The sequence below is a fragment of the Helianthus annuus genome, chromosome 3, assembly GCF_002127325.2.
Source record: "Helianthus annuus cultivar XRQ/B chromosome 3, HanXRQr2.0-SUNRISE, whole genome shotgun sequence".
NCBI classification, from domain to species: Eukaryota; Viridiplantae; Streptophyta; class Magnoliopsida; order Asterales; family Asteraceae; genus Helianthus; species Helianthus annuus.
Window position 1 is genome coordinate 20,580,888 of NC_035435.2, and position 15,436 is coordinate 20,596,323.

The 15,436-nt window shown below is 34.6% G+C and overlaps 1 protein-coding gene and 1 long non-coding RNA gene across 2 annotated transcripts; one reads left to right on the forward strand and one right to left on the reverse strand.

The window, feature by feature from the left end:
* The first annotated feature begins 637 nt into the window (after positions 1-637).
* Positions 638-5,530, forward strand: LOC110928746 (probable protein phosphatase 2C 27). Its single transcript, XM_022171779.2, has 4 exons — positions 638-1,044; positions 2,817-3,008; positions 3,580-3,791; positions 4,762-5,530. The coding sequence occupies exons 1-4, from the start codon at positions 904-906 to the stop codon at positions 5,321-5,323; spliced, it is 1,107 nt and encodes a 368-aa protein (XP_022027471.1). The 5' UTR covers positions 638-903; the 3' UTR covers positions 5,324-5,530.
* Positions 5,531-10,208: 4,678 nt separating this feature from the next.
* LOC110927586 lies at positions 10,209-12,399 on the reverse strand. The gene is made up of 2 exons (XR_002585738.2): positions 12,369-12,399; positions 10,209-10,427 (listed from the first exon to the last, which is right to left on the reverse strand). It is a non-coding gene; the product is annotated as an uncharacterized LOC110927586 (long non-coding RNA).
* Between the last annotated feature and the right edge of the window lie 3,037 nt (positions 12,400-15,436).

A 15,436-nucleotide genomic window follows, 5' to 3' on the forward strand; every position in this document is an offset into this window, starting at 1 on the left:
AAACCATCAAACCCTCAAATTATCAAAATCAATCAGCTTGGTGACCTACCCAACCCAATCGATTTAGTTTATCGTTCCTAAAACTATAATTACCGGTTTAATCCTTTGTTAAAACAATCTTAGGGCATGTTTGGCTAAGTTTATTTAAGTTAAAAAGGACTTATTGACTTATGATTTTTTGAAACTGAGTTTTTAAAAAAAGTGTTTGGATTAGCTTATAGGATGGGAAAAGCCAATAAGCCAATAAGTTGTTTTTTAAAAAGTGTTTGGCTTAGCTTATTGATGTAAAATGACTAAAAGGGGTGTTATAAGAGGTAATTTGGTAATTTGATGTTTGAAAAGTCATAAGATGATCAAGAAGTCACAATATGTTAACTTTTCAAAAACTCATTTTTCTTCTTTTTAAAAAGTCATTTTAAAAAGGACTTTTATGTTATCTAAACACAAAAACTCCTTATTGGCTTTTTGATTAAATCAATAAGTCAACAAATTGGTTGAAAAAGCTTAACCAAACATGCCCTTAGCCTTGATATTTTTGAAGATCATCTCCACAAACACACTAGAAATTTCAATCTTTCATATTTGCACACGCACAAAAACGCCCATACGTCATCAACAAAAAGAAAAAAACCACAACCATTATTTCTATAATTCTATCTCATTCACATACCTTCAAAGAAATTATAATAAAAAAAATATTCTTGGAATCTTCTTTTCCAGCCAATTAATTGCCCCTTTTCTGATTCTTTCTTCAAACCCATCTCTCTTCAGAAAGTTTTTAATTGATCTTTTCCTTTAATCCAATAAATTTTCTTTTTCTGATTCTCTGTGTATTTCAGTGTTTGTGTGTGAGAGAGAAACCCATAATCTGCTTGTAGTGAGAAACCAATCCTTCCATTAAATATGTGTGTGCAAGACCTAGAAAAAGTTTGTGAAGAAATAGACCATTTGTGTCTCTCAACAGACAATAATAATAACAACAATATTCATAATCATACCACTCAGGTTGCTGCAAATCAGATCAATCTTTCCACTTCTTTCCCTGTAAGTCAATAACGATTGTTACTTTCTTGATTTTTGTAGGTTAAATTAGCTTTGAATCTGACCAAATCACTTAAATTTCTTCATGGGTTCTTTCTATTTTTGCATATAATCAATAATTCGAACTGGGTTTTGTTTAATTATAGATCTCTTTTTTTTTTCATTTGCTGTAAGTGAATAAAGATTGTTACTTTCTTACTTTTTTTTTTTTTTTTATAGTTGCAGCTGTAAATTAGCTTTGAAATTGACCAAATTAGTTCAATTTCTTTCATGGGTTTGTTCTTGATTTGCATACAATTGATAATTGGAGCTGGGTTTTGTAAATTTTGGATTTTTTTAACTCAATAAAGATTGTAACTTTCTTGATTTTAGAGTTTGTAGCTGTGAATTATCTTTAAATTTGACCAAATTACTTAAATTTCTTTCATGGGTTTGTCCTTGATTTGCATATAGTTGTTAATTCGAGCTGGGTTTTGCTAAATTTTTGATCTTTTTAAGCCAATAAAGTTTGTTACTTTCTTCAATTATAGAGTTTGCAGGTGTAACTTACCCTTGAATTTGACCAAATTACTTCAATTTCTTTCAATAATTCGAACTGGGTTTTGTTTAAATTTGGATTTTTTTTAAAAATCTTTTCAGTTCTTTTCCTGTTAGTGAATAAAGATTGTTACTTTCTTGATTTTTATAGCTTGCAGTTGTAAATTACCCTTGAATTTGACCAAATTACCTCAATTTATTTCATGGGTTTGTTCTTGATTTGCATATAATCGATAATTCGAGCTGGGTTTTGTTAAATTTTGGATAGTTTTATGTCAATAAAGATTGTTACTTTCTTGTTTTTAGAGGTTGCAAATAAGAATAACCTTTGGAATTGACCAAATTACTTCAATTTCTTTCATGGGGTTGTTCTTAATTTGCATATAATTGATAATTCGAGCTCGGTTTTGTTTAATTCTGGATCTTTTAGTCATTAAAGATTGTTACTTTCTTGATTTTGTAGCTTGCAGATGAGAATTACCTTTAAATTTGACCAAATTACTTCAATTTCTTTCATGGGTTTGTTCTTGATTTGCATATAATTAATAATTCGAACCGGCGTTTGTTTAATTTTATATCTTTTTAATCTTCACATCTGGGATTTGGTACTAATCTTGAAATTAGGTAGTTTGTTCATATCTCCATTTTTGGTTAAATAAAAAGTTTGATCTTTGATTGTAAATTGCTATAGAAAGAGTAAGTTGATTTGATTTCAACCCCTTTTTAGAAAATTTCCCCTTCTTGATGAATCATGTCAAAAATTCCCATTTTCCAATGGTGTTACTCTGTAGAATTGTGCAAATCTGTAAAAAAAGTCAAAAATAAGTTTGGTTCTTAAACTTTTTTTGGTATCAAGCATGGTTTTAAAAAACGATTGAGGCGTGCGCCTCGAGGCGCGCCTCAAGGCAAAACGGCCAAAACATGATTCTGAGGCGCGCCTCAGGGGTTTTAGATATTTGGTTTTGAAGTTTTTACGTTTTTGTGTCAATTTCAAGCAATTTATGTCTTTTTTATGTATGTTTTTGATTATTTTGATGATTAATTTAGTTAGTATTACTATTTTTATAAGATATATAATATTTATATTTATTTTTTAATTCCTCCTCGGGCTTACGCCTCGTGAGGTGAAGTGAAAACGCCTCGAAACTCGTTTCTGTTTTTTTAAACCTTGGTATCAAGTCAATAATCAAAATCAGTTAGATGATTAGTTTTTACTAATCTTGTTTCACTTTGATCAGATGGAGAGCATATGTGAAAATACAGTTGTTTCAGAAGAAAAATATAACAACTTCATCCCGATCCTTCGGTCTGGAGAATGGTCTGATATTGGACAGAGACCATACATGGAAGACACTCACATCTGCATCCCAGATCTTGCTAGAAACTTCAGTAACAAGTTACTTGGTGAAGAAGCCATCTCATTTTATGGGGTATGTAAGTTTATTCCTCTGATTATTCAAATCCTCTGTTAATTTTTGGTCGTCGCAATACAAACGCCACTAGAAGAATATCCATACACCAGTTACGTGTCATATGGGCCGTTTCACATAACGAAAAGTGAACAAAATGGTCATTGTGATTAGAGATGAGCTTGGTACCGCACCGAAAGTACCGACCTCGAAAAACGCAAAAAGTGGGTACCGGTACTGGTATCGAAAATGGCTCGATACAGTAGCAGTACGATACTGCTACCCGGTACCAACTACCAAATGCTCATCCCTAATTGTGATAGTCATATGGGTTGTATGATAGGGCAAAAAAAAGGTCATACAGGTCGTTTGAGGGCTAAATCATACAAGCTCGTATGATGTTTTGACCGACAAAGAAATGACTGATGTTGCTACTGACAAACCCATATTGCTTTGTACTACCATTTTTTCACCCTGTCATACGGCTTGTGTACACTAACGTGGGTGGTGCCTTTTAGCTTTTAACAGCACCCTAATTTCCTCAAATATTTAACAAAGTATATATTTTTTTGTTTATTTTTGGGAAGAATAGGTGTTTGATGGGCACGGAGGCGAAGGTGCATCACATTTTGTGCGTGATAATCTGCCAAGAATAATTGTAGATGATGATAATTTTCCACTGGAACTTGAAAAGGTGGTGACGAGGTCGTTTATGGAGACAGATGCTGCGTTTGCCAGGTCATGTGCCGTTGAGTCTGCTCTATCTTCTGGCACAACTGCTCTTACTGCCATGATTTTTGGAAGGTCAGTTCAATTATTTGTTCTTATATTTTATTTATTTATTTATGTGTGGTTGAGTATTTTGTCCCTTAAATGCATCTCAATAATGACAATGACACTAGAGAAATGTGGTGGACATATATATGAATATATTTCTCACGAAGTTGATTATACGGTAAATACAATAAAAAGAATTTTAGTATGTTAAAGTCGATGAGGTTAGTCGGCTACTAGCATACTTGTTACATATTTGACGTTGTAAAGATGTTATTTTTCTTGTGGTGAATAGCATTTCAACGCTTTGTTGACCCAAAAAAGTACTTTATCAATTTCTTTTATCGTTTTATACACAAATTTATATCACCTTTAATGATAAAAAAGATTACCCATGTTAGCATTTTTACACATTTAGAATGTCACTCCATCAAATATTGGCCCATTTATAGGTACTTTAGATAGGTTTAGTGAAAGCATTCACATTCCATTCCTTATAATTTAACTAAAAATCACTATTCCATTCCATTAATTTATCTCTCATTTTTTTAAAACCTTCCCACATCTCATTCCTCATCGGCTCATGCTTACAAATATACAGATTTACTTTGATATAAGGATATGGAATGGGACGGAGTGGTGGTTTTTCTAGGTAGTTTTCTTAAACTTTAAGGTTGGAGCGAGTATAAAGAATGGGACGTGAATGCTAATAGGTAGAACGTTTTCGCGTAAAATATGACACTATGATGTTTTTTTTATGGTATCAACTCTTTCTAGGATGTCCTTTTAATTGATTTAGAGGCAGTGGCGAAGCTTGAGATTTCCGACCGAGGGGGCGGAAGTCACTGGACCTAAAAATTTCTATAAAACCGGGGGGTCGAAAACGTATATACCCAAAAATTTCTATACGAAAACTACATACTCTCCACTACTGAACGAAAAGTTGAACATAATTTGTTTGCTCACAAGGTTTACAATTACTTATATTTTTTTTTAACAGATCACTACTTGTGGCAAATGCCGGAGATTGTAGGGCGGTTCTCTCACGACACGGGCTAGCTTTTGAGATGTCAAAAGACCATAGACCGTGCTACGACAAAGAACGCATCCGGATCGAATCCTTAGGTGGGTTCGTCGAGGACGGCTACTTAAACGGTCAACTAGCCGTGACTCGAGCCATAGGAAATTGGCATATCAAAGGGCTCAAAGAAATGGACGACCACATCGGTCCACTGAGTGCCGAGCCAGAGCTCAAACTCACCACACTAACGAAAGAAGACGAGTTTTTGATCATCGGAAGCGATGGGATCTGGGACGTGTTTAGGAACCAAAACGCGGTGGATTTTGTGAGGCGACGGTTGCAGGATCATAACGATGTGAAAAGGTGTTGTAAGGAGATGGTGGAGGAAGCGATGAAGAGAGGAGCGGATGATAATTTGACGGTGGTCATTGTATGTTTTCAGGCGGAACCGCCACCGCAAATGGTGGTGCCGAGAGGTAGAGTGAGGCGGAGCATTTCGGCTGAAGGGTTGCTTAATCTTAAATTCCATCTTGATGGGTAAAAAAGATTTACTTTTTTGCTCTTTTTATTCAACTGATTTGGAGATGATGATTATGGTGAAAAATTTGTAGTTGTAAATACATTCATGTGAGGGAATAAAACAATTTTAGAGTGGATACTTGTATCTGTAGAGCAGGGGTAACAATTTGTATATTCCTAAAACGGTTATTTAATCATTTGTGAAATACATTTGTAAACTTTTCTTTCCTGTAGTCTTAAAAGCTGCCTTTGGGCCTCCTTGGAAACTACTTCAACTAGAGGCGCAGAAACAGGGTTTCTTCGAACTGATTATGCGTATAAAATTGTTTTTGGGTATAGTCAAGAAGGTCAAAACCCGGGAATCAAAGGGATAGGAACCGTTGAATACCTTACGGGTAGGGTTGGGTATGTAAAATTGTGTATAAAGGAATCCGTTTTTTTTTTTAATACCTGGTTTCGGGTTTTTTTCCGGGTAGAGTTTGATAACCTATTTTTTTTGTGTACCCATTGGAAAAACCAATGCTAAACTGTTTTTATTTGTGTACCTCTTGAAAAAACCAATGCTAACAATAGATATAAAAGCCTAGGCCCTTACAAGGGTTCAAAAGGCCTTAAGAGGCCCGAGTCAAATGGACATAGTGAAATACATCCTTGCAAGGCCTAACTCATTAAGATATTTATCTAGCAATATTCAGACTAACCAATCCTAATATTGATCATAAAGAACATCCAAGTAGCAACAAGAAAAGACCATTTCCATGAAGAACAACAATGCCAACATAAAACCCTAATGGAAGCAAACTGTTGGTGCATAAAATAAGAATAATCATGAAGAACGGATACACTATAACTTTTCGAACTCGTATCAATCTATGTTCTTGTTTCCCTTTGATCATAAGTAAATATGAACTCCATGTGCGTGATGCATGAAATGAGAATAGTCATGAACGAATGTATACTCCACGATGTTTTCTAGTGAAGATCTAAACAAATTGTAAATGAAACGAGCCACCGAGGCTCTATACCAAATTGTACATCCGGTTTTAGCCTCGGTTTGATAAAAACATGGAGATGGGTGAATTCGAGCCATAACAAACAATAACAAGATAATACAAGAAAATAATCCACCCCGGGTGAGCTCTGTCGGAGTAGTGGCTCCAAAATGCACACATACAAATGATGCCTAATGCCCTAGTTATAGACCCTAAGTGTTGTTCTCTTAGCAAGCTGCCCCTTGCTTGGATATCCTTCTAAAGTCATTAAAACATACAACTATAACAACTAAAGTCATTACCTTACACAAATAATATCTCTATTAAAGTCGCCTTAATTGCTAACATCATTCTCCAATTTAAGCCAAAAAAATTCCCCCGAGAATGATGTTATCAATTCTTCATACGATCTTCAAAAGTGCATCTGACATTGTCTTCAGATCTTCACAAATCAGTTGAACACATAAAATCTTTCATTGTCGTTTCCCCCGCAAATGTACATCCTCCTATATTTGGTCAATCAAGCCTCCTTATATCATTAAGAATAGCATTGTAATAGACATATAATTAAGGTTCGAACTTCCAAAGATTAAAATCAAATTAACAACTTCATTAAGAAGATCTTTAACTTAGTTAGAAAACGCACAGTATGCTCAGAGCCCAACATCAAATCTGGATTTTGCTGGAATAAACAGTCACACCCCGAAATATCAGAGCTTGGCGTGTCTGGACTAGTATGTTCATTGCAAAGCAGAAGCAAATAAGCTAAGACTTCTAGAAAACGAACGCCACTAATTACTCGACTCCACACAGTTCTCCTATTCCAACCGCGACATGATTTAAAAAAAAGCAACATGAGAAAGAAACATGCGAAGATCAACATAAAGTTGAGCGAGTTCATAGTTTGTTTGTAAAAGATTTGAAATAAATCTTTTAAATAACCGGTTTTTAAAAGTTGTTGTGAAAATACAGAAAAATCATTTTTTTCTCGGCATGTTATCTGAAAACTGTGAGCTCCAAATAAACTTGTAAACATTTATAAGTATTCCTTTGATAACCCGGTATGAAAGCGTTTATGAACAGATTATTAATGTGTAGCTAAGACATTAATATGTGTGGTGCGTAGGAAGTGCTCAAACCTAGCGAATTTCCTCCGGTCCATCCGGCGGGAACGACATAGTCACCACATGCGGCCACATAAGGACCCATGGGTGGGGCTTGCTACACCCAGATAGATCTACCACTCATGCCCCTCGGTCTATACTAGATTAATGGCACTTAGGAGAGATACTACATCATCCGAGTGATCTAACAATTCATTCCTTAGCTAAACCATACCATTGAAACATTTGAAATATTTGAAATATGTATCTCACCCCCGACAGTTATAAATCCGAAAACAGTTAAGAGAAAAGGGGGACATGAACTCACTGGGTGTCCTGTTCTACAAACGCAGACCAACCCAGTCCTGTTGTTATAACTATGACGATCCCATACCTAGTCATGAAAATCATTCACGTTTCGAATATACGCATTTGTTTTGTAAAACCGGTATATTTGGTATAAATCGTTCGTAAACCATTTGAGTTCCTTGAAATCCATTCGTATCATAGTTTAGAAATATGAGTTTTCGTTTATCGAATAATTGTTTACTTTTGTGAAACTTGCATGTCTTTCCACCCCCGAAAACATTTATAAAAATGTAAAACTGTAAAAAGTGGGGGTTATGAACTCACCTGGATTGCCTTGTGCAAAGCTAGCTAAATACGACTTCATGATGTCGTTTCCAAGACGTCACTCACTAGCGTGCATTCTACAAACATTCCTAAAACGGAATAACTATAAGTTCCTAATCAAGTGACGTAGTTAAACCACGTGTCACCGAGCTCTACCGAATTGTTGACCGAACGATTCGACGATTGTTGTTAACTCAATGAAAACGATTAAGTTATACTCGTTAAGTTTCGTTTAATGTCGTTAATAGTTACTAAGTTTTGGAAGTACTTAGTTTTCAAGATATTCGAAATATATAAATATTAATAAAAAAATATAAATATATCGATAGAATACTGTTAGTCGTTCCGAGAAATCGTACGTGTATGTAACGAATATTTCCATGAAAATAGTGTATAACAAACTCGTATTGTACATCGCGCCTCGTATGATTTTTGTCAAAGTATAGTTATATGCCGTTTAGGCGTTTAAAATAAATATACAAACTATATTTATTTTATAAAGAACACAATCGTTTGATGTTTGAAATAAATATATAAGCTATATTTATTTTTACAAAAGAGTTAGTGTTGTTCGATATTTAAAATAAAAATATAAACTATATTTATTTTAGTAAAAGAATCGTCGTGTCGTCGGGTATTCGAAATAAATATATAACTATATTTATTTGTAAAAAGGATTCGTTTCGTTGGTTATCAGAAATAAATATATAACTATATTTATTTTTATAAAACGAATTCGTGTTTGATATTTGAAATAAATATATAAATTATTTTTATCTTTATAAAAGAATTTCAATGTTTAAACTAAATATAGATATTTGATGTCCGAAGTAAGTATAAAAACTATTTTTGTTTTTATAAAAGATTCCGAGTCGTTAGACGTTTGAAAATAACTATAAAAGTTATTATATTTATTTTATAAAATACTTCGCGTTATTAACGTCTTTTTGTAGATTATAAAGTGTCGTTGAAACTAAATATACTTTGTATTTGATTTTACAATAATTATCCGAATCCGTTAGTTTCGCTTTATTGTAAAACGCGTTTTGGTTTTACGGATTTTCTCGAAAAACTGGCAGAGTTTTCTTTGTTTTTGGACACCCCCGACAACACAAGTTGTCGTTATTTTATCAAAATTCAATCAATAAGATCAATATACAAGATTTCGTCAAATATGTAAAGATGTAAAGTATACTTTCGTCGATTGTTTCGAGCTCGTTTCGCACATAATATTAAAACTATATAAAAAGAGTAAATTACAAAAATCGTCCCTTATGTATGTCAGTTATTGCAAACTGTGTCATTTGTCTTAAATAATTACAAAAACCGTACTCTATGTTTACAAACCTTTACACGTTATGTCCTTTAGCCCTAACTCAGTTAATTTTTATGGTTAAGTCTGAACAACTGGACCCCACATGAGGGTATCTTGGTAATTTTACCCCAAATATTAAAATAAATAATAAAAAATAATAAATACATAAAAAAAGAGTATACAGACATAATTTTTCTCATTACATTTCTATCTCTCTCTCTAACTTCCCTACCACCACCTACTCCTACCGTCTACCACCACTTCCCCCACCACAACCACTGTCACCACCATCCACCTGCCACCAACAACATCACCACCCCGCCAGCAACCACCAACACCACCACCATCATCCGAAACTGTTACGTATCTTATTTATTTTAGTTTTATTACTATTGTTAAGTCAAGGGATTAGGATGTTATTTTGGTTTAGTTTGGGGGTGTCTTATGTAAGTTTCTTATCTATTTATTTGGATGTTACGTATGGAATGAAATCAAGCATAATTTGAGTCAAATATCTCTCTATCTCTTAGTTTTCTTTCTTCCCAAGGTTTTAACCGTATCAAGGGTATCAGAGCCGTTCCGATCTCCGGTCGGAATTACTTTCGATTACCATGACTAACACTCGCAATCAAGAAATTGATAGCACTCTCAAGGAACATGGCAAGGTACTCTCAAATCTCCAAGAAACCCTAGCCGCCATGTTGAAACAACAAGAACAGTCGATGAAACAACAAGAAGAGATTTTACGAGCACTCAAGGAGCATTCAAGCGGTGGCAGTTTTAGCGGCGGCGGAGGCGGCCCTGATAAAGGGCTGTTTAGCTGTAACGCCCTAACACGCTTTAACTAAAAGACGCAGCGGAAAATACGTACCATAAAATTTCTTTCATTATAAACCTTATGTCTTACTTGAAAGTTCACTTTTAAAATAACTCCTCTATATTAAACACATCAGACTAACTCAATTATAGAATAAAACGTAACTTATATATATAACAAATTACATTCTTATACACCCCGTACAATCCTTCATGTGACTCGATCCTCGATCTCTATTCCTTGATGATCCTCATGACTTGTGTTACCTGCGCTCACCACATAAATTCAAAACGTTAGTATGCATTATAAACATACACGATTTATTCTCGTTTACTTATTGATCCATTAACTCTTTACATCCCAGCTTTCCATCTGATCATACATTCCGTGGTGAGACTTCTTTGTTATTCCTGCATTACACTTCCTTCACCATGCACGCTAATATTAACGTTAGTACTCAATTTCATTGGATACTTGCGTACCTACCTTCATACATATTTATATGTTCACACATGACCATCTACGTACATACGTACATACCCACACATATACTCATGTACATCATTACATACATATCTACTTACAAACATACCTACTCACATACATACATACATATCTGCATCCACGTATATACATTCGTACCTATACGCGTATGTACCTTCGTACCTAAATACATAATGCTTACGCCCATACATAGCTACTTGCGTTCATACATATACCGATACCTACATATATACCGATCTTGCATACATAATTACATACTTACATGCATTCATAAAACGAATCATAATTACACACGTGCATACCTTCGCTCACACGTACACATACTTACATAATTACATAAATACATTCATACATACATACTAACTCGAACATATGACTTACCTAATTCTCCTCGAATTACTGTCGTATCACACATAACCAATTACATACATACGTTCATACTCTTATATAAACACATCTACGTCACTTCATGCGTATCTACATACGCCGTAGTCCACGGGTAACAAACCGAAGCCTACGATACATAAATCAACTTAAATAACAAGATTTCAGCTTTTGAGACTTGGGGAGGCCGTCGGCGACGGCCCTAGAGGCGTCGGCGACGGGCCTTGCCTCTACCCGTAACCAGAAATACTCGTAAACAGCTAAATAAGGCGTCTAGCAAAACTGATGTTTTGTCGTTCGTACGCGCTAAAACGCGCATAACTTTTGAACCGTTTATCCGTTTAACCTCTCGTTCTTCCTACATGCTTGTAAATTCACATTCTATCATATTAACTTAAAATCCTACCTCCGGATTAAGGAAATTCTTAACTTAGAATCCCACATTTAGGTACCATATTACTACATATGCTTTAGGATCCCACATTTAGGTACCATATTACTACATATTCTTTAGGATCCCACATTTAGGTACCATGTTACTACATATTCTTTAGGATCCCACATTTAGGTACCCTATTACTACATATGCTTTAGGATCCCACATTTAGGTACCATATTACTACATATGCTTTAGGATCCCACATTTAGGTACCATATTACTACATATTCTTTAGGATCCCACATTTAGGTACCATATTACTACATATTCTTTAGGATCCCACATTTAGGTACCCTATTACTACATATGCTTTAGGATCCCACATTTAGGTACCATATTACTACATATTCTTTAGGATCCCACATTTAGGTACCCTATTACTACATATTCTTTAGGATCCCACATTTAGGTACCCTATTACTACATATTCTTTAGGATCCCACATTTAGGTACCATATTACTACATATTCTTTAGGATCCCACATTTAGGTACCCTATTACTACATATTCTTTAGGATCCCACATTTAGGTACCCTATTACTACATATTCTTTAGGATCCCACATTTACGACGAAGGACTTCATCACATATTTGATCTCAACATCATGTTTAATTAATTAAAACATTATATTACTTAAACGATCTAAGAAGTGATTACGGAAATCACTTACCTTGTGCATCCGTGTTCATACCCGCTTCCTTGCCTCATCTTGAGCCGTTTAATCCCATCAGATTACCTTCGACTTAGATAACTTCCCTCATCTAAACTAGATCAATACATATCTTAAAACTTTCATTATTTCATATTCTTACATAATTTCCCATACTCATGAACATGAAATCTATATGCATACTAAGAAGTGAGTCGGAAGTCACTTACCTTGAGCGTCCAAGTTCAAGCATAGGTTCCATGCTTTCTTTTGTCCCATTAGCCTCCGTGCTTGCGCCCGTAGACATGCTATCTATCCTTACATGACCATACATTGGTACCCTTGTTAGTAAACAAGGCCACACAAAGCATCAATCACAATAAATCTATGCTCAACAATTGACTTTCATTAATGGATTTCTTGCAACTCATAGCATAGATTAACAATGAGATCCTTTCTACTCGCATAATGTAAAAAGCCATTACATATCTTGCTATAAATATTTCGTGCATCACTTTGACTTCCTAAACCGTACATTTATGATAAGAGATCTACCTCACAACGTTCCTTCCATTGTTGACTTTCCAGAAAGTCAACTATCAAGCATTTCAACTTCCAACTTGGACACACATTCATTCACAAATTAACATGTTGGAATATAGTCATTATGCCATCTACGCTTCATACTCATTTTGTAGGACATATTTGGCCGCATAATCAAATAATTACATATACACATATACATACGATTCCGTTCATAACACATCTTTATAGTTAACGCCAATATCAATTAAGTTTACTCTTTTCTAGGATTCTCATTCGTTCCATAACCATTCTTAAGTTGAAACTAATACGATCAAACATTCCATATATATTCATCACATCATTCAAGCGTATGGTACGAATTTCACATATTATTGTCATTTAGGCATTTCATCAAACACCTTGTGTGCGTACCACCATCTAAGCTTATTGTACAACTAATTCATGCATATCCTTCTAACCTCATACATAATTCACCAAAATTCCTCCTTCTAATCATCATGAATCATTTCTACATAATCATTAAACATACTAGAATCACATTTCTTTCAATTCCTCTAACAAGAATCTACCATGCATGCCAAAATACATCAATATTAAGCAAGAATTGGACATGGGTGATCATTCAAGTTGTTATCATCACCATAACCAAATGGGTTTCACATATAAACATCAATTTAACCCAAACCATGCATAATCCATGTTCTACATGATGATTCTTACTCATAAACAAGTTCAATTTCATACTACTTCAAAGATTAATCAAAACCCTTATCATTAACTAGCATCAAATCACATAATTCGACTTACCCCATGATGGGAAACCCTTAGATGACTAAGGAATTGATCACATGCATTCGATTGACCTTCAATTTCCTTCTTAATTTGATGATTTGAGAGGTGTTAGGGTTTTGAGGGGAAGGTTTCCCCTGGTCTCTCCTCACGATCGCACACACACCCACTTCCATTCCCTGGGCATTTTTTTTTGTTATGTGTTTTAATAACACATTTTTCATTTTCAACCCCTCATTTATTCATAACATGTCATCTTCCCCCATTTCTTCATACTAATCTAGCAAACCTTCATGCATACCTAAGAATTTTAGATTTACTAAAATTTATAAGACTTTACTAATGGTAAAAATCTATGTTTACCATTTCCTTCCGTCAAATACTGCGATTAAAACATTATATTATGTCATACGAAATTTGGGGTGTTACAAGTCTACCCCCCTTAAAGAAGGTTTCGTCCCCGAAACCTTTCTCACTTTCCTCTTACACACACACATCTGTGTTTGACTTAATAGTCACATTTTAATTATAAGTAATCGTTCTATCTCATTTCGTAATTATTCATACACTTGACTTCTTCTTAACAAGTCTATACTTTCCATGGCATACTTTCACATAACATTCTCATTTCCTCGACCCGTTAGTAGCAGGTCAGTATACATATTCATTTAAACTTATAATAATGCTTACCTTCATATGATCTGTTTAAAATAGATTTAATACTTTTGCCTCATCCTTTAAGATTTCATTCCAAGCACACGTTGTATAACATTTAACTCTTGTTTTGTTATCACAACAAAACTACTACTTCATAGTTACACCTACATGCTTAGCTCCATAGTTAGCGTCGTTCTACGTTTTCTACAGTTACTTGTACCATGCGTACTTTTACATTACCTTTAAATCATCCCATTAATTTTACATTACTTTTTCTCTTATTTAATACATTATTTAGTTTACATAAGTATACGGGTCATACTAGTCAGACATCGCGTACCATACCATGCCTATCCTAACATTCATTTTACTAAGGAGTTACTCACCTATAACTCTTCTACCATTTCCTACGTACATGCTATAACATATCACACATTCCAATTCTTACACGCATTTCTTTCATTTTATTAGTCATTTCGCCAACTTGCCACATTTTGACTTTTCAAGGTCAAATTGCACTTCTTACTTATCGTAAATGTATTGAAGTACATGCCCTTACTTCTTTCCTTTCATGCTTACTTGCAAAGACTTTACTACATCGTTTCAGTATTTCTTACTAAACTTACCCTTCCCGTCAATACTTAAGTTATTGTCCGGGTCGTAGCCCTTCATCCATCCTGACTCCCAAGAGTCGATTTCTAACACATCTAACGCGTAACTCATACAAAACTTCTTTCATTACACTATCACCTTTTACTTTATACTAACTTACATGGCCCGTTCAACTCAATCATGGTCGAACCATCGGCATCTTCTTATATAGACTAATTTCATCCCTTTATATTTTAAATCCGTTTCACGAACTCAAACGTCACATTCATGCCTTTTATTGCTTTCATGTTTTGAATCCGTCTAGCGGTTCCAAACATACCATTCATACATTTTCTTCCTTTCGTGCTTTGAATCCTTTTCGCGGATTCAAACATTTCATTTACATCATCCATTCACATCTTTCATTCATTACATGTGCTGAATCCGTCTCGCAGATACAAACATATCGTTTTCTGCATTTCATTCCTTGAATCCGTCTTGCGGATTCAAACATTCCATTCATGCCTTTCATTCCTTGATTCCTTCTTGCCGATTCAAACATTGCATTTTACACCTTTCATTCTTTGAATCCGTCTCGCGGATTCAAACATTTCATTTATACCCTGTTGATCCGTACTTTCTTACGGATTCAACATTCTTCATTTTTTATCACTCATACTTTTCATTCCTACATAGTACTCTCAATTTCCCGAGA